This window comes from Anabas testudineus, chromosome 4 (genome assembly GCF_900324465.2).
Source record: "Anabas testudineus chromosome 4, fAnaTes1.2, whole genome shotgun sequence".
Taxonomy (NCBI): Eukaryota; Metazoa; Chordata; class Actinopteri; order Anabantiformes; family Anabantidae; genus Anabas; species Anabas testudineus.
This window is the reverse complement of record NC_046613.1, coordinates 16346903-16365545: the sequence shown is the minus strand read 5'-3', so window position 1 is coordinate 16365545 and position 18643 is coordinate 16346903. Positions and strand designations below refer to the sequence as shown.

The 18643-nt window shown below is 39.0% G+C and overlaps 1 protein-coding gene across 1 annotated transcript in view; it reads left to right on the top strand.

Annotated features, from left to right (window-relative positions):
- The window catches only part of LOC113152702 (adhesion G-protein coupled receptor D2), a 73578-nt gene that overhangs the window by 22605 nt on the left and 32330 nt on the right, over nucleotides 1-18643 (top strand). The window contains 2 exon segments of the mRNA XM_033325957.1: nucleotides 13516-13557; nucleotides 17686-17739. Of these exon segments, the coding sequence (XP_033181848.1) occupies nucleotides 13516-13557; nucleotides 17686-17739 (96 nt within the window).

The following is an 18643-nucleotide window of genomic DNA, read 5'->3' as shown; positions in this document are numbered from 1 at the left end:
AGGAATTATGACTAGTTAAAAATCCATTAAAGATGTTTGGAATTCAGATAGATATACAAAACTGAATTGTAGATGTCTACTAGTCAAAATGTAATTACTGATATCTTCCCTGTAACAATACAGACATTTAAATTAAATGTTAAAATGCCCAGCCGTAGGTGGTGACTAAGTTAGGAGAGTCCAGGTTTCCCTTAAACCCCCCCAGCTACTCACACAGAGCAGCAGATCTGTAGATTCCCCGGCTTTGATGTATACTTTGTGGGAGAACTGGGTCAACACAGGGCAAGAAAGCAAAACCTTGTTGTTCTTTTAGTTGGTGGGTGGCAGGGAGGTCTTAGGATGGGTTTGAAGAAGGAGGTGAGGGAGTCGGGTGGTTAAAAGGCTGTCAAATGTCAGTGCCAATTTACTTTATGCAGTTTTGCAGTTATATATACCAGGAAATAAATCTGCTGTCTAAATAATTTAAAAATAGATTTGTTTATTATGCACTTAGAAGATTAAGAATTTGTTTTGTTTTTTTAAGATTAGAGACTGCAGTGCAGTTTAATTCAACACCTGCTTGCTATGGGCTAAATCAAGACAAATTAAAACAGCTGAAATTGATCCTCATTAAGTGAAGGTCTGCTGCTTGTAACCACAAGTTTAGTCAGCATTTATTGTCAGATGTATTGCTGTTTTGTTAAAATAAAATTGACATGAGGTGGTTTATAAAGATACTCAAGTCAAATGTTCAGTGAACACTTTAGAGCTTTCCTGAGTAACACTAAGGGCTCCGGAGCTTTAGTTCGAGGGTGTGTTGGGTGATGTGGTAGAGGTGTAATAAGTAAATATAGGTAGGTAGCGCACTTGGCACAGTTATAATAGCAGCGTGCACATTTCAATAAACAGTTTGAATAAAAATAAATGAATGGCCTTATACAGAGGATAATAAACTCTAATAACTAAATCAACATTGGTAGCACAGTTGGTGTAGTTACAACAGCGGCACACGCCTTTGAATAAACAATCAATTACTTGCCAATAAACTAAACCTAATAAATTCTAATCAGATTGCACCCGATTGTCTCAAGTTTACCCTCTGCACTCTTTCTGTTGTGTATAAGGAAAGTTAGTTTGCCCACATTCTCTGGTAAAAGGAAACTGGTCTTGTTCATGGTACGGGTATAATGGCCTTAGAAAGAATGCGCTCTGACAGGGTTTAAGTGGTTGTATTGCACAGCTATGCAAAACCAGTGCTTAGGATAGCGGTGTCTATTGCTTCTTTTCCAGTCATGCTAGTTGTGCGCAAAAATAACATAAAAAAGCATAAATAAAAATAAAATGAGCTCTAATTTTACCAGTCAATCAAAAAAAAAAAAATTCTAACAGTACATTTTGCAAAAATCCTTTTTAAAACTTTGATTAATGATTCTCACTTTAGTCTATAATCAGGACAATTACCTGTAAACATGGACCGTGGCTCGTTAAGAGGCACTTTAGCACAATGTAAATCTCATGCAGAGATGATTTATGGGCAGCAAGGTGGAGGTGTCTGGGGAGCTGGGAGGCTACTTGTGCATTTCACTACCATTACAGCATTGTGTGAAAGTAAACAAAACAGTGGCGATGGGAGCTGGAGAACAACAGCTCTGGCAGCAGGACTCTGATTGGGATGTTGATGTTGATTGTCCCTGCTGGCCTCTTGCCCTTCCTTGTGCGGCCCCTGGCTTGTCTCCGACAGATACCTTGAGTCATTTTCTATGCGCGTCAGTGCACTCAGATATACACTCTTCCCGCTGAGTGTTTATAGCCACATGCTGATTCCTATTAATCTGCTTCTTGTCGAGGCAGCGGAGAGGGAGGGTCCTGAAGGGTTTGTGTTGGACTGGGAGGCCATTGAAGGTGGGTAAAACATTGACACACATAACCTGAAAGCCCTGTCTGACAGATTGCACCAGGCCTGGATTTCTTTTTACACTGAGCAGATGTGGTCTCCCACTTGTTTTCCTTAGTAATTATCCCTCATTAAGTGAAAGCATGTGCCAATCAAACAGCCTGGAGTGCGAGAGCAGAGCCTGGGCCAGGGCAGAGAGAGAGAGAGGGAGGGGGGCAGAGAAACCTAGAGTTTCATCTTCACAGTTTTTTAAAGCGCAGTGTCATTTCAGTCATTACTAGATTAAAGGCAAGCCTTGCCGTGCTGCGAGAGAGCTGGAGCAGCTGGAGCACTGGCATTATTATGGCTCATTTGATTTTCTAGTGGTTACAAATTTGATGATTATCACATTTAACACTTGCCATGTTCAATTATAGCTTCATTCTGTCTAGACTTGTCAATGGTTAAAGGTTTTTTTGTGTCATTTTTTTTGCATTACCATCAAGGTGTTGATTCTTCATAAATATAGTTACCATTAAGAAATAATTATACAGATGTTCGCACCAACTAAAATAAGAAGCTGCCACCTAAATGTGGATACTGAACTTCACTAATAAGATTAACAGATATTTTAAATTTTTTGGTTAATATTACTGTTATCAGCTGCTTATATATATTTGTGTGATACTTTCACATTATAAATCTCTCACTATCATTTATTTACTCCCTGTTAGCTCCCTATTATAATAGTGTGGATTCACTGCCTGATGAGGAGTAGGGGTTGCTTTGGCACTGGGTTGTACTGTCCATATATATACATTATACTAATGTACTATTAGCCTCATAAGCTTGCTGCGGTTAACACATAGGCCTTCTGGCATTGGCTGCAAGACCTAAACTTAAAATGTGAATAAATACATACGAGTATTAGATTTAAATTCAACAGGTGGTAATAAATACGATGTAATCCTTTGACATCACATGATTCAAAAGAACTTCATCCGGTCGATGTGGCATCACGACACACTGCTGAGCTGGTTCCAGTGGTCACACAAAGATTTACCTCTCTATAAGTATACTACGATTTTTTAATAAGCTTTCTATTCCATATCTAAATGTAATTTGTTTGGGGAACTGTGAAGAAAATGTGGCTACAGCAAACTTCTAATATTTTAAACCCTTTAATCCTTTTTTCTGTCAAAAGTTTTAAAGTCTTAAAAATATTTCAGTGAAAGTGACAGTTACACCACCTGATTCAAGATCATGGATTTTATTTCTTCCCTCTAAATCCATGTGTTCCTTGTGCATTTCAGACAGTGACAAAATCTGTGATCGTCCCAATAAAACGGGGCTCGGAGAAAAGAGACGAGTCTCTTCCAAAGAATAAAAGCAGGAGAAAAAGAAAAAAAAAAAAACGAAGATATATGAAGTCTTCATGTCGATGAACTACCATTCATTTTCACTTTGAAGTCCTGCGAACCGTAGTGAAGTGTGATTGCATGTGACAGTTGCCGAGTCTGCCGGTTTATCATGATGGATACACCTTGCCACCAAGGTGGTGCTGTAGCACACATGTACGCGGATGCACATGTACGCGGATGCACATTCAGATGCGCGCACACACAGACAAATGCACAGACACAGAGACACATAGAAGTGGGTTTATGTAGGCACAAGTACACAGACGCAGAAGCCTGTATGACCTGCACATGATACTCACACGTACTCAGATGCAATGTTATTTCAGATGCTCTCTGAAATAGTAGATTATCATAATTGGACTTTCCTATTTACAGAGTAGTTAATTTTAATTTTAAAGTCCTTACTTATTTGAATTAACCTTTTTTTATATATATTGCGTCACTTAAGGATCTTTCGTTTCTCAAAAAAGGAGACAGAGGCATTGTGCGGATATTAAGGATTCAAATGTGTTTGGTAACTTTTTCTGGTTTTAATTATCTATTGCAAATATATTTAAAAAATGTGACAGGCACACTCACTGTAGGATGTATTACTGCTCACATTCAGAAATAATTTGTATTTGTTTAACTCACATTATTTCTTCATATCCAAGTAATGTATCCATGAGCAGTTACATCCCTAACAAATACAAGGCCATAGATGCAGTACAGTGAAAAGGCACAAGACCACTACTGACGATTCACATGCCTAAGTAAGTGAAATATATTTTGTCTCTGTGTCTGATTCCTCCCCTCCCATGCCTGTATGGACACACATCACACACACTCACCTACACACTTCTTGATCTTGACACATGCCATTAACCTCAACTCGGCTCACCTCAGCTGGGAAACAGAAGAGCAACCGCGTCCCGTAATGGAGCCTGCAGCAATCTTTTTCCTGTTTTGTACCCAAAAGCAACTTGTTCAGACTTTGCATATTGCATCCATTTGTCATTGTTAGTCAAGGGCACTGCAACACAGTCTTGTCAGCTGTGCAATTTTAGGTGTTTTGTTCAAAACGTCACCGCGTGTGCGTAAGATATGTGCATGTGTGTATGCACATGCATCTGTCAGGTGACTTGTTTTCATGCCTAGGAAACTTATGCATATGAATACCTGGACACACTGCACACCATCTCAAAAAAGAGCACACCAAGGGCAAATATTGTTCCCCCAGCAAAGTGTACACATTTTATGCAAAAAACATTGTTCCACAAATTTGTTTCCACAAGTTAGGTCTGCTTACATGGGAAAAATGATAAACTAAGGCTCTGTTGAAATTTCTAACCAACCTTGGAAGCCTGTGTGTATTGCCTGGAAAACCTGCTGTGTAAGACAGTGCAAGAACAACAGTACAAGTTGTCAATAATTAAGTAATGTGTGCAACCAGATTAGCAATTAGCACCCTCAATGTGCACATTTCTGTCATACCCCAAATTTAGGAACACATTTTGGACTTTACACCAGTTGGCCTGGGGTGAATTGCCTCTTTGTAAATAATGTAAGTATACTGGTTTGCCTGGTAAATTCAGGGCCTTCATTATTTAAAATGAATTATTCTTAAGATGGTTTAGGGCCTATGTAAGCTGCAAAATGAACAGCAATGTGTAAGTGTGCATGGTGCAGACATTTTTGTGGATAGACATTTTTAAAATGTCTGTTTTTAAAAATGTATCTATATAAATTGTTATACCGATATGGTATTCACGTCTATGTACAGTACATATGTCAGTAACCTGAGCACCTAATGTGAAATACAGCATTGTATGTGTAAATATGCAAGTGTATTAATCTATGTGCGTCAATGTGTATAGTTCCTGTAAACCAAACCCAGTCCCAGTCACTGTTTCATAGCACTAGTGCTCTTCCAACATTTTTTCCTTTCTGTCAGTGGAAAACTATGCAATGAGAAAACACCCTGGAAGATTGACAGTGGGATCACATGCAATTTGACAAGGGGCTGCTCCAGAAAGGCCTGATTTTATTTTATTTTTTTAATTAAACAGCTCTCTGCATTGGTAGCGTGCTTTCGCTCACCAGTTCAAAGGCTGCTCTGACCCATGTGTTAAAAGTTTGTATCAGTTTTCCATGGCTGTATTTTGCTTGGCACCTAAGACACACAACCATAAATTGTCTTGTTTAAAAGCTAGTTTGTTTACAGTTCGTTCTGTTTCTCATGCTTGCTTTACCACCCTCCATCACATTACCACATGTGTGTGGCGAGATGAGGTTCACAGTGCAGTTACTCACCCATATTAGTCTCACAGCTGCCACAAGTTTGTGTAAGACTGAGTTAATTTTAAAGAAAATGAACAAATAAATCCAAGTTTATTAATAATGGACAGAACCAACAGAGGCATCACCCCTCACTCTCTATCATTCTGGTTTATTTAAACGTTAAAACAACTGAAATAGAGTGCTCATCTGTTACTTGGTCTCTTCATCAATAACATTTGTCCATCTGATGTAAAATCAATATGACACACACTGACACAGTGCTAGAGCAATGGCAAATGTGCCGTCATTTGTCATTGACTGGCAATAAAGATATGTCACAATTGATTTTAGCACACACCCACTCTCTGTCTCTCTCTCTCCGCCTATTCTTCTTTGCTCTTTTGCAGTTGTAGTAATATGAAAAAAATGTATGAATGTTATTATGACTGAGGTAGCTCATTTTATATTGGAGCAGGGGGCTGCGTGTTGTGTTTTCATTCAGATGCCCTGCCTAAGATGTTAGAGCAGAGATGGGGTTGTTGGAAGGGTCTGTTCTTCGGTTGGAAGTGTTTTGTGTTTGGTTCCCCTCAGTGTCTTGTGCTCCACTGTAAAAGAAAAGATCTTATCTTATCTTATCTTATGGATCTTTAATTATGTTGGAAATATCTCACGTTTGTTTGCATTTGTGAGTTATTCGTTGGGCGGCACTAGGAATGCTGGATTTTATGTGAATTGCATTATTTTATTTTATTTTAAACTTTTAATATAGTGCTTAACTGAATTGTTAAACACATATGACCATGGTTGTTTTTTAGAACCATGGTTAAACTGACAGCACCGGTGGAAATTCAGTTTTTAGAAGTGGCTTTAGAGCTCAGTAGGTGTACTCTTTATTTAAAAGAGGACTTTTGTATTTTTTTAATATTAAAAACAAGGGAAGTTTGGGTTAAAACGTCAATAACACAAAAGTTAGGATGAATGTCAGATTCTAAAAATAGCAATAGCTATGCAAAAAAGGGAAACTGCAAAGGTCTTCACTTTTGTGTTTATTGACGGTTATATTTTCATGTGGCTCCACAGTATATGTGTGTGCAATCCACTCTGTGACCGCTGAACGGTGTGTTTGTGTGTCAGATGTGCCATCGCGGTTTGTTGCCGATGGCTTGTGTGTACCCATGTTGCGCCAGTGGTAGTGAGCAACATCTGTTTCGGGCTTGTTGTTCCTCTTGGCTGCTTTTCAATTGGATTTCCTCAAGCAGGGCCAAAAGCTGTCACCTCTGCCAGGCTCTGTTAGCGATCACCGCCGGCCCCTATATTAAGTAGGTGGTTCAGGGCTAAGCTAATAACTCTCGCTCCTCTCCTGAGCCATCACACACCAGTCCTGGTGTTAGTGCCGACCTCAGTGTGTGTCCATTTGTGTGTGTGTGTGTGTGTGTGTTATACAGCCTTTAGAGGCAGACTGACTTGGGGGTCCCCTCCTCAATGTGACAGCCCAAATGACTGGGTGTGGGTATGTGTGTGTGTGTGTGTGTGTGGGAAAGAAACAGGACAAGTCTTAATAGCTCTTCTCAAAGAATGACTGATCCACTTTTACTAATAATGTACATTAGAATGGAAACAGGAAGACAACTTTTACAACTAACCCCACCCTCATAAAGAGAATTACGAGTTTAATGATCCTGGATGGTCATCAGAACCAGTCCATTGTTTGAAAGGATATAAAAAAAAATCAAAACTTAAATGAAGCCAGTTGCATTTGTCTGCATTGGATATATCAGTTTTACTAGTACTTTAAAATTTTAATGCACAAATTTTGGGACCCAAAATGCAAAAGTTAAAAACGAAGTCATAGTTTTATTTTTCTCTTGTACAAATTAGTTTCATTGAAAAAAAAAAAAAGTTCTAGTCCTAACACCAACTATCCTTTTATTGAGGATGATAGATTATCAAATTCCACTGATAGCCATAAGATAACTCACTGTTCTTAACATTTGTTTTAGTCTTAGCAGTTTTAGTGGAAAAAACGAGATATGCAGCTTTTTTCGTGAGTATTTGTTGAATTGGACCATTTGCGTGAGGTTTAAACAAATGGTTATAGTGAATAAAAAGTTATTTTGCGTTCTTATATGTTTGCTTTGTGTTTTATTTTAAAGTCACTGCTCCTGCTTATCTGGGTGTTACAAAGGTTCTACTGAGACTTGTTTACCTCATCAAACTGACAGAGTGGCAGGCTGCCTGTCTACCTGGCTGTCTTTCTGCCTTTACGTCTTCTTGCCAGCTCCTCTGGCCAGCTGGAGCAGTTACACAGAACTGAATTTGAACCGAGGACCTGCAAAGTATCAACTCCCTGTTTAACAGCACTGACAGACACTTTGATTTGACATGCCATCAGCAGTTAAAGTGAAAGTTATGTATACATCTTAATTAAACTGTTTATGCGTGGAGGGGTCAGAGACATTAGCAAGTCCCAGCGCAGAAGTGTGAATTTCTTTTCTTTTTCCCCCATCACAGCGTTTTAACCTCTTCTGTCTCTCATTTCCGTAATGATTACCAGGTGTGAGGGCAGAATTTTTCCTCCCCTTTTTTGCCAAGTGGGGATGCAGATAGCTCTATTTGTGAAAAGTGTCTCTGTGTGTTTGAATTTAGGCTGGGATATTTGACGTAGGGTCCAACTTGTTCACATAGCTCTCACTTTTGGCATTGGGTAACACTGAAGCCTGGAATTCTCTAAAAAGTTGTGGAGCTTGCGGTCTTCAGCTACCTAAGAGAAAGCTGGCAGTCCGTTTGAAAGATGCCATTTGTGAAAAGTATCTAGTATTTTGATTTTTGATGTAGGGTAGGAAAAGTATAAATCATTTTTGACATTGAGCAATACCAGTGCCTAAAGTTTTTCTAAAAACTATGTGGAATATGCGGTTTACAATTACTCTTAAGAAAGTAACCAAACACAGATATCTTATTTATGAAAGGTTTCTGTATGTTTTTTTTAAACTAACTTTGGAGATGGAGTGAAACTTTCTCAAGCTGGCCACCTTTAGCAAATGGAGGGAATTCTTTTTTCTTTCTTTAGTACTTACTTTAGAGTAACTTAATTTATGGAGTCGTAGACTTCCCCAGATTATGGTAATTTCTACCATTGTATGTTTTTATAAACTTTATTTATTTGTCCTACAAGGCAATGTGAAGCTGAAACCTTTGTTTTTGAATGTATTTTTACTACAGATGTGCATTAACAAAGACCACCTCGTACTGGTTATGTCTTTAGTGGCCTGAGGTTTGAATCTAATCTAATAGTGATTAACTTAATTAACAAAATGTTTGGGATGCACACTGTAAACACTGACTCTTTACATTGGAAGACTAAAGGCCTATCTACGTTCTGGTTAGTCAGTATACTGTAAATTATACTATAAATGAAACAAATCCAATGAAGATGTAGGGACTTCTCTGCAACCATGTCTAAAGTTATTTCATTAACATTTCTCATTGACGAAGCAAAGGGCTCAGTGTTAATGAAAAATTACCTTCAGTCTGCACTACTGGAGGGACATTCAAGACATTTGATTAATAGCTGATGATTTAATACATCAAATGAATCAATTTAATACATTTAATATACAAATGGAAACAGGTATTCCATAAAAGTCATCACACCTCATTTTAACTTTTTACCCCCCTCCCACCACCACACATGCTCATACACACAGGACCGCTAACATGACAGTGGCAATGCATTTCAGCAAGAAAGTGAAAGCGGCCCTGCCCGTCTTGGGCTCCTCTCTTTTCCAAGACAGTCAGTGAAATTTGTTTCCCAAGGACAATGTCATAAACTTGCTGTTCTCTTTTACCTGCCAGCGCCACATTCCCTAACTTTTGAGAGGTTGATTGAGATGGGAAATAAGGGTGTTGAAACGTTACGGAGGCGGGGGCAAATACAGAGCCATTGTTCACAGAAAATGTGTTATAATTTGTAACACGGGAAAAAACGTGGAGGGGCCGACACTGAGGGTGTGTATTTGTTGGTGTTTGTTGTGCAGGGGAGCGTGTGTAAACGGGTACGGTGAATTCCCCTAGTGAAATTAAAATGCATTTTTGCTTATTGTCACAAAATAAAGAGGAAATACGGCCTTTTACATAGTGCTAATGCAGTGTGCAGTGGCCACCTATTCAATTAACTGAAAATGCCATGTCAAACAGCATCTTACCTAATGATACAGGACCAGCCAATCGAAACAAGCTAAGATCCTCTTCAATAAAACATGTAGCTCGTAACATCTAAGCAAAATAAGCTTTTTTAAAAATGTAATTCTACATTTCCACATGTGTTGACTATAAAGTAGACTCGCAAACACTGAGAAAACACTGTTACGTTATTACCAGTAGTTAATGGGTCACCTCAAACGTTTAATGCACCATATTGATGTTTTTAGGAAGAGTGACTTCCAAAAGTAGGATGTCAGCATCACAAAGTAGCAAAAAAAAATGTGGTGACTAGAACCGCAGCATCTTTTGTAACTGATTTGAGTTTTTGAAAGTAAATCAATCTCCGACTTTGTTTATTTCCTTTTTTACTTTCTTCACCAAAAGCTCTCAGTATCTAATAAGGAGGAACTCCGTGGTTCATTTAAACAAATGCTATTCTGTGTCTTGCGTTGCAACATCGTACTTTTCTCTGGGGTGATAATGTTTTTGGTCAAATACAGTGTTTGTTAGCTTTAACTTTTTAAACATACAATTGTTCCCTAATTAGCTCGATGCTAATTAATTCATGCTCCTGTTTGATGTACAGTATAGCAATACTTTGAAAGCAACTGTCTTCATTCTTTGAATAAATTTGTTGCATTTGCAGCTGAGTTCAAAAGAAACAGGAATGGGTTTAGAAAAGCACACATGCATTTAAATAATGTGCCCCATTTTTCATCTCTGTTTGTTTTTAGTGGGAATATTAATGAATTAACATTTTAAACAATCCATCATTATTGTTATGCCGCCACTTATTTTTAACTCAATTATATTTTAATAGATCATTTTTCCTAATGTGCACGGCGTGTTCTCCCCACTTTGTTCGCTACACAACAAAAGATTGATTACAAATAAGAGGAATGATCAAAAACATGATAATCAAATTGCAACAATACGTTGGAAATTGCAATTACAGTGCAATACAATAGGCTATGTGTTGCACATTAGCCACCCACTGTCTTTTATTGTATACGTGGGCGTGTGTGTGTGTTTGTGTGTGTGTGTAACAGTAAATGATAACAGTGTGTTTCATTCAAGATAAACAATATATACAGTATATTACCTTACTTGTGCTTTTGAATTGTCAATAACTCATATCTTGTGATTATAATTACATTAATTCAATAGCTTAAGTACCTTTCAGTATCCTTACTCCATCTATTAGTAAGCACACTTTATAATTATAGCACTGCAATGATCAGGATGCTGTTGTCTTCTTCAAGTAGTTTGATGTGACTTTAAACATTTCAGTGGCATAATATGATATTAAAAATGATAATGAAGCCAACAACAGAGAAGGGTTACTCTTTTCTGGACATTTTGTCTAAGTTTGTTCTGATATAATGGAGGCCTCCCTGCTGAGATTGACTCAAGTTTAAAAGATTACACGTAAAAAGATAATGTTACCTACCCACATATTGGAATATTAACACATCTTTCACCACATAATGCACTTTTTTCTGTAGACTTTGCAGCGAAACATTTGTTACGTAGTTATTTTCTTCTGTACTATATCATACTGTGAAGGAGTTTTGGCATTACTCCAACGTGATCCTGAAATTAGCCCAAGAAATTTATTACCATAGAAAATTGCAGCAAAAGAAGAAGTTCTAAGAATATTGTGAAGTCAAAATTCTGTCAAAACAAGTGTAGAAGAGTTGTTCGATTATTTTTATTTTATCCTCCATTCTGTATGCTTGGAGCAGAGAGGTGCAAATAGAGGTCCTTGCTGGTGTGCATGCTATGTGGGACTAAAAGCATGTGTGAGGAACATCAAGATAGGTTTTACAGCTGGAATATTTTTTGTTCTGTCAGCTATGCACCATGAATGGGTGTAACCTTTAGACTTGGTATTTAGTTTACATCTACTGTGGTACCGCTGAACACATTGAACTGCAAATAGCTGCTTGACATGGAAGTAGATGACTAAAGTATGAACCACATGATAAGTTTTACTAGCACTTGGTGTATGCAGTTAAAAAAAAATTCCCTTCAGCGTCATAATTGTTTTTACAATACAGTCATTTAGCAGACGCTTTTATCCAAAGCGACTTACAAGTCATTACAAGTTACAAGGGTAGGCAGGGCAGCGTGAGGAGGTCTTGCCTAAGGACCCCTACTGGAGGTAGCCATAGCTGGGATTTGAACCCCAGTCTCCCACATGGGAGGCGTTGATGTTACCACTACACTAACCAATTTTTAATTGTTTTATTTAATCTGTCAAATTTCTTTGTACCAACATTACATACAATTAAACAATACAAATGTAGAGATAGAATTGCAGGTCGCAGAACTCATCCCAAAATTCCTCCTCACTCTTTGTCTTCAGCGTTTGTTATTTTAAAGACGATAGATGTCCCATGCTGTCACCTGACAGCCTAAAAGACAGGGCAGCTCCCTGGAGGACAGGACAGTGGCCAGTAGGAGGTGAATGGGCAGTAGCTTGGGCTAGAGGTTGACGTCGTCGGCCTGTCACTCTGAATGGGCCTCCAAATCATGTTGTCAATGTGATGCATCGCGATCTCCCGCTGGCAAAAATTGGACGCTCCAAACTCAACTTGATTGATGCGGGTTGTGCCTGCCAGTCCTCAGGTTGTGTCCTTACTCTCATTTAAAGATGAAGCAAGGCAGATGCACTCTGAGCAGTGAAAAGGGAGAGATGTACTTGTAAATGTTTTTTTTTTTTTGTGTCTATGTGTGCTAGCTAGACCCACATCACCATAAAGTGGGCTTATCAAAGAATCTACTGTATCTGTCAGCCTTGAAATTTATAGGATTTCATCTGCCTTTTCATTTTTCTTGGTACATCTTTTGTGGCACAGTTCAGTCGGTGCTCTGAGAATGTTGTTCTCACTGTTTCCATTGAAGCAACAGGATAACATTATGGCCTGAAGGCGAATGCACAACTTGTACATTCAATGGATGTCACAATGGATTGGAATGAAAAATAGCTGTTTTTCTGTGACCAAAAGTGCAGCCTTTATGCATCCAAGGGCATGGCATTCTTGGACCCTGGATACTAGTCGTAGAGTTTTGTGAACATGAAATATCTTCTTTTATGTGTCATTTTTTCATTATGCTCCCTCTGTCTCTCTATTTCTCTGCTTTCCTCCAGTGGATTTCCTTGATTGTCTCGTCTGGCCTGAGTTGCACTCTGTATGTGCATATGAGTGAGTGTGTGTGTACATATGTGCAAATGTGTGTCTTTAAAGATGTGTTTGTGTTCTTGCTGTATTTGTTTTCTCCTAATTTATGGCTCTTTGCGTCTGTTGGATGAGTATGTTCGTGAATGCGTGAACGCCGTGTGTGAGCTTGTTGGCAGTCAGTTGTATGCGTGTGTTTCTGTGTCTGACAGCACGGGCACTTGAGATTTTCTATTTCGATGAAGCTGTGTGAAACCTTGGGTTTGAGCCTTTGATGGCTTATTGGGAGCTGGAATGCACAAGTATAGTAGTTGAAACAAATGCAAGTCGAGCCTTACTGAGGTGGCCCAGTTTGGAAAGTTGTACTCCTCCAGGTCCTGCTTGCTCTGTCAGTACCGACGCTGCAAAGCTTGGACAGAGTACGGCTCAACCTAGCCCGTCCACATCACTCCACTCATTACTTTTGATCTTTCTCTTTCTTATGAGTGGGTAAGAGAGAAAACAACTGTAACAACTTTGTCCTCCTCTGCTTTCTCTCTCTCTCTCCCCCCCCCATACCCCCCTTTCTGTCTCTCGCTCTCTTTCTTTGTGTTTGCAGGGCCTGTTCATCTTCCTGATATATGGGGTGTACAACACAGAGGTAAGTCTGCATTCTGTCTCAAGGCTGTTGGAGTGAATGAGAGAAATGACAAGTTTCTGATGGGCTCCCTGCTTAAAAGGTGTGCGGGGTGTAAGAGTACGTATGTGTATGTGTGCGAACGTGTGTCTGTGGATGGGAAGAGGGATGGGAAGGTGGGGAGGGGACATCGTTTCCACGCGAGCGTCCCACTGCCCTTCATGCTTGGACTAACTTATATGCATCTGAGTCCGACCATTAAACACTGACACGCCGCGGTTCTCAGCCACTCATTCCTCACTCACATTGGCTAATATTTCACTGCCTCTTTAAGTTTTTAAACTCACGGCCCTCCATTTAGCATCCTGACAAAGCTGCTGGCCAGGGCTTTGTGGGGCCCCAAGCAGTATCTGTAGTAGGGCGAAAAAGAGAAGAAAAACCATATGCAACCAACAATATGCAATGAAGGAGTGAGGAAATGTGTTATTGAGATGCTGCATTATTACCATTTAGATACACCAGAACTGTGGCGAGGGACGGAGAGATACAATTTAATGGATGAGATGAAAGTCCTGAAAATCACTCTTGGTCAAATGGGGCTCTTTGTGTATGTAAATAGGGTTAGCATCTATGTACCTTTGTGCACAGGTGATAGTGCACCTGTACTGTTTTAAGATACAGTACTTTCTTGAAATTGAGGTTTATTTCACACTTTCAGATACTTTAAAAAGACAGTGAAGACAGGATTTACCTTGTAGCCCAGTCATATTTCAGGCCGCAGACGTCTTACCTCTGATCTAACTGAAATGCTTTAAAAGCAGCATTTGAGTAGAACATACATTGTACCTTTTCTGTGGATACATATGATACGGTCAAATAGAAAGTGAAAAGAAAATGTAACCACAGTATGCCAAAGTTAATCTCACAGACTGTCTCCTCTGTGTGTGGACTGAATGAATTTGAAGAGTTTCCGTGTTTGATGAATACAAACGTACTTCATCTTTTCATTTCCCTCTTGCGGCTTTGACTGAATCTACAAGGTCATTGTCTTTGCCTTCTAATTTCTATTTCTTAACTTTCACTTCATAATATAATCTGACCATCAAAGAGGACATCTCTTAGCTAACATTTCCTGGCTTTTCTCTTTTCCCTTTCTATTTCCTTTCTTCATCCATGGCTTCTTCAGAGCATGAAGAACTGTCCCTGAGTCATAGACAACACACCAATAACGCAGAGCTGCGGAGAGCTGACCCTTAACACTGTAAAATAAATCTGCACTGCATTCTTGCTTAAGTGGCTTTTTCAGCGTTTGGGAATTCATTTCCTTACACTCAAGGTGTCCTTGACCCTGGGGTCTTCACAATTTGTGAGCAGTTCATGTACATGTTCAGTTTTCCAAAGGACTACACGCCTTTGTTAAGGTTTGAAAAAACGCAGTGTTGCCATTATTCACACAGACACAGTTCTCTTGCTCTCGCTACCTTTTTGATGAGCTCTTTTTGTTCGACCTCACTCTGCTCATCTTTTTTTTTTTTTGTATGTTTAAATTCTTCTTTGGCGTGTCACACAGAACACAGCTGGCTTAAAAATTCACCCTCCCCGACACCTAAAGAACATATTTGCATAGATTGGAAATTACTGACACTGAGTGGGAAATAATAATAATAAGTTTGTGTTTGTTCCTTGTAATCAGTGTAGCCGTGTAGGGAGAGGGCAAAGTGAAACAGGGACGCACCTGTTTGAAGGCTCAGGATGACAACTTCTCCTTTGATTACATTATCATGCACATCAGACCTCCAACAGTTTAGAGGGAACTGTTACTCCATCTCTAGCACTGATACAATATGTGGCAGTTGAGGGCAAGTGAACATTTTATGGTGTCCCATTATGTTTTATTTTTAGGCTAGTGTCAACTGTGCGTGTACAGGAACTGTTACTGACAGCTGATTAGAAGTATTACAGAATGAGGCTGACCCTTATAATAAACCCTGTTGAGTGAAGAAAAAACTTTAAAAGGTTATTGTTTGTTAACCTAGTCAAACAAACGAGTCTTTAACCAAGTTATTGTGAAGAAATTTCACTTTGATATGCTAAAGGAAGATGAATGAATTAACTAGTGTGTCGAAGTCAGACAATGTTTCCTTCATGACGCTTGTTTCTAGACTCGGTAATTACAAATATGGTGTGGAAGACAGATCGCTTTTGCTGCTATTACACTCAAAATGCAACGTTTTAATTGCTAATTACCTCACAATAGCTTTCCATTATTCATTGCAATTAGCTTTTCCTTGGTGGTCACCTTGTAATCCCATGCTTTGATGACCTTTTATTTCCATCAGCTCCAAGGATGTCGGCAGGTGTTACTTTCATATGGTAATCGCTTTGCACCCATTTACATGGGGAGCCACACTTTGCATCACTCTGAAACCTTGAGTGTGCGCAAAACCCCTTAAACACATAACAATCATCTAAAACAATGCCCTTCCCCTCATTGTCAAATGATTAATTAAGTTGTGTCATGTAATTGCCTCAGCATGCTGGGTGCTTTTGATATCAGTGAAATCCCCAGGACTTACTTTCCCTATTAAATAATACAAAGATGGAGTTTCTCCAACATCTGCACCATATTGAAGCCCCTCTGCACATCCTGGGCTTTGGAAACATGATGCGGGTGCTGCTGAATCTGCCCTGTCACAAGGCTTGAGCTCTCTTCATTATATGGCCTTCCAACGGTGGCGTGTATGCAAAACATCCTCTGTGTACATATGCTGTCTCTGAGACAGTGTGTGTATTCAGTGTGGTGTCATAATTTATAACGCACTGTGACTTAATGAAGCCATAAGCCATAATGCATATTCACTAACGTGGTGGGCTGGGCTGGGATGGGCTGTAGTTATGAGTGCTCAGCCGCTACAAATTTACAGTGAGGGCCGATGGCATGCACAGACACGTGCACACACACAGACTTCATAAGTGCCAGAGGGTTTTCATGGAAGACTTAACTAAGCAACTGGAACACAGAGCAATTACTGCTGTTGTTTCGATGTTTTTTCTACTTAATTTTTTAATTATAAACCAATAACATCAAATTAACTACAATAACATTGTCCTATTTTTTTTATTAGAAACTCAATTACATTGTCTTAGTAACACAATTAATATAATAAAATGGCAAAATATAAATTTTTTAAATAAATAGTCTTAAATATATTTATATAGATATGTATATATAGATATGTACTGTATATAGATAGATAGATAGATTCCTCCTATGGCTTTAAGACTTACTTTAATTCACTTAATAATGTTAAGTACTATTTTTTACAGAAATATGTAATAATAATTTCACTGTAATACATTAATACATCAGTAAAGTTGTGTCAGTGGTTAAATTACATTTAAATAATTTATTTAATCTTGTATTTTGGCTATTTGGGAGTTTTTTTTTGTACATATGAAAGATTTTTGGATGTTAATGAAGTGCAGTTTAATAAGTGAACTAACTGCACTTGAATGTTTGTTGATAATAAAAAAAAAAAGACTTGGGTGGGATAAATTACACAAGTATAGTTTATTAGTTAAAAAAAAGCGATTTATGAAATTTACCAGGTTAGTGAAATTACAACCATCTATCTACAGTTTACTGTATATCTCCTAAATCTGTGCCATTCATGTCAGGTATTGTATGCGTTAAATGAAGGCGTGCAGTACACTGTTTCGTCCGGAGTGTAAAAATGTAATCTGTTCTGCTAGGGCGGTCCCTTCTCCTCCAATAGCTCCATTTGTTGGTCCCGGCGCTCTATGTTGACAGATGATAGCTTGAAGTCGTCTCCTTAGTTTGCCAGCTCTATGTGTCACTTTCAAGTCCCATTAGCCACTGGGACATACTGGAACACACACACACACTCTCTCTTTCTCTCTCTCTCTCTCTGCTCTGCCACCCGACAGTGTCTGCAAACGAACGCTCAACATGTATTTTCCTTTTACACTCTATTTTCTCTGTCTCTGTTTTTCCAGTTTTTGGGTGCTCATGGGCAATTGCTGTGAAACCTTTTTTTTTGTTTGATTCATTCTAGGTGTGTTTCACTGAATGCTGCGTCAGATACACTTTTCTACAACCTCCTTCTCTCCCATTCTCTCTCTTTCTTTCAGGTTCGGAGCACAGTCAACAGGATCAAGGAGAGGAGAAAAGCGCTTAATTTTTCAGTATGTAATACTCCATTTTCTTTTGAGTGTGTATCTGTACGTGTCTGTACACCTTTGGGTTTGTGTGTGTGTTTCTGACACACTCTGACAACTGTGACAGACTCAATTTTCCTTAAAGCTTTTGCTTCTGGTTATAAAAAATCACATCTCCAGCAATGTCAATGAAAGCTGGTCACAAAGCAACTGTGGACATCTGCTATCCCCTCACTAGTCAACAGTCCATGCTAGATGCCCTTATACATCAAGCCTAGACCTTTCATAATAGCTTCCCCCCTTTCCTCACTGCCCATTGCAGGTCCTTCATCCAGTGCAATGTCAAGCTCTGCGGTGGGTTACAAGTTTCTAATCCAAGACAGGCTGTCCCCTGACATTAAAATGTCAAGCCAGTATTTATACCTTGTTGGACACTGTTTGGATGAAAGGGTAGGATTGGTGTAGGTCGTGAGTGTGTGTGGGTTTGTGTGTCTTGTAGAAGTTCCCTATGCAAACCACAAAAGACATTCGTAATAGGCTGGAGCACACACACTTACAACATACATATTAAACATACTACATACATATACCGACAATTATACGTACTAGTACCATGACAAATGCCTGCTCCTTTGCCCCCCACTATCACTCACACACACAGAAAATGTATCTCGTCCCCTGTGAGAGATCACATTAACTCTGTTCCTCTTCCCAGTTTGTGTGTCATGCTTTATGACCAGCACCACTCTGTCCTGCTCCGCCCATTGTGTACTGACCCTCACGTGTGGGTCAGCTCTATTCGCCGTGTTCACACACTAGAGGTCTTTGAAAAAGGAATTAAAACATTTCTGATAGCAGATTGGTTTTTAAAATATCAGTATTGCCTTATTTCCTGTTAACCCCTCCCCTCACTGGATGATGAACAATAAAT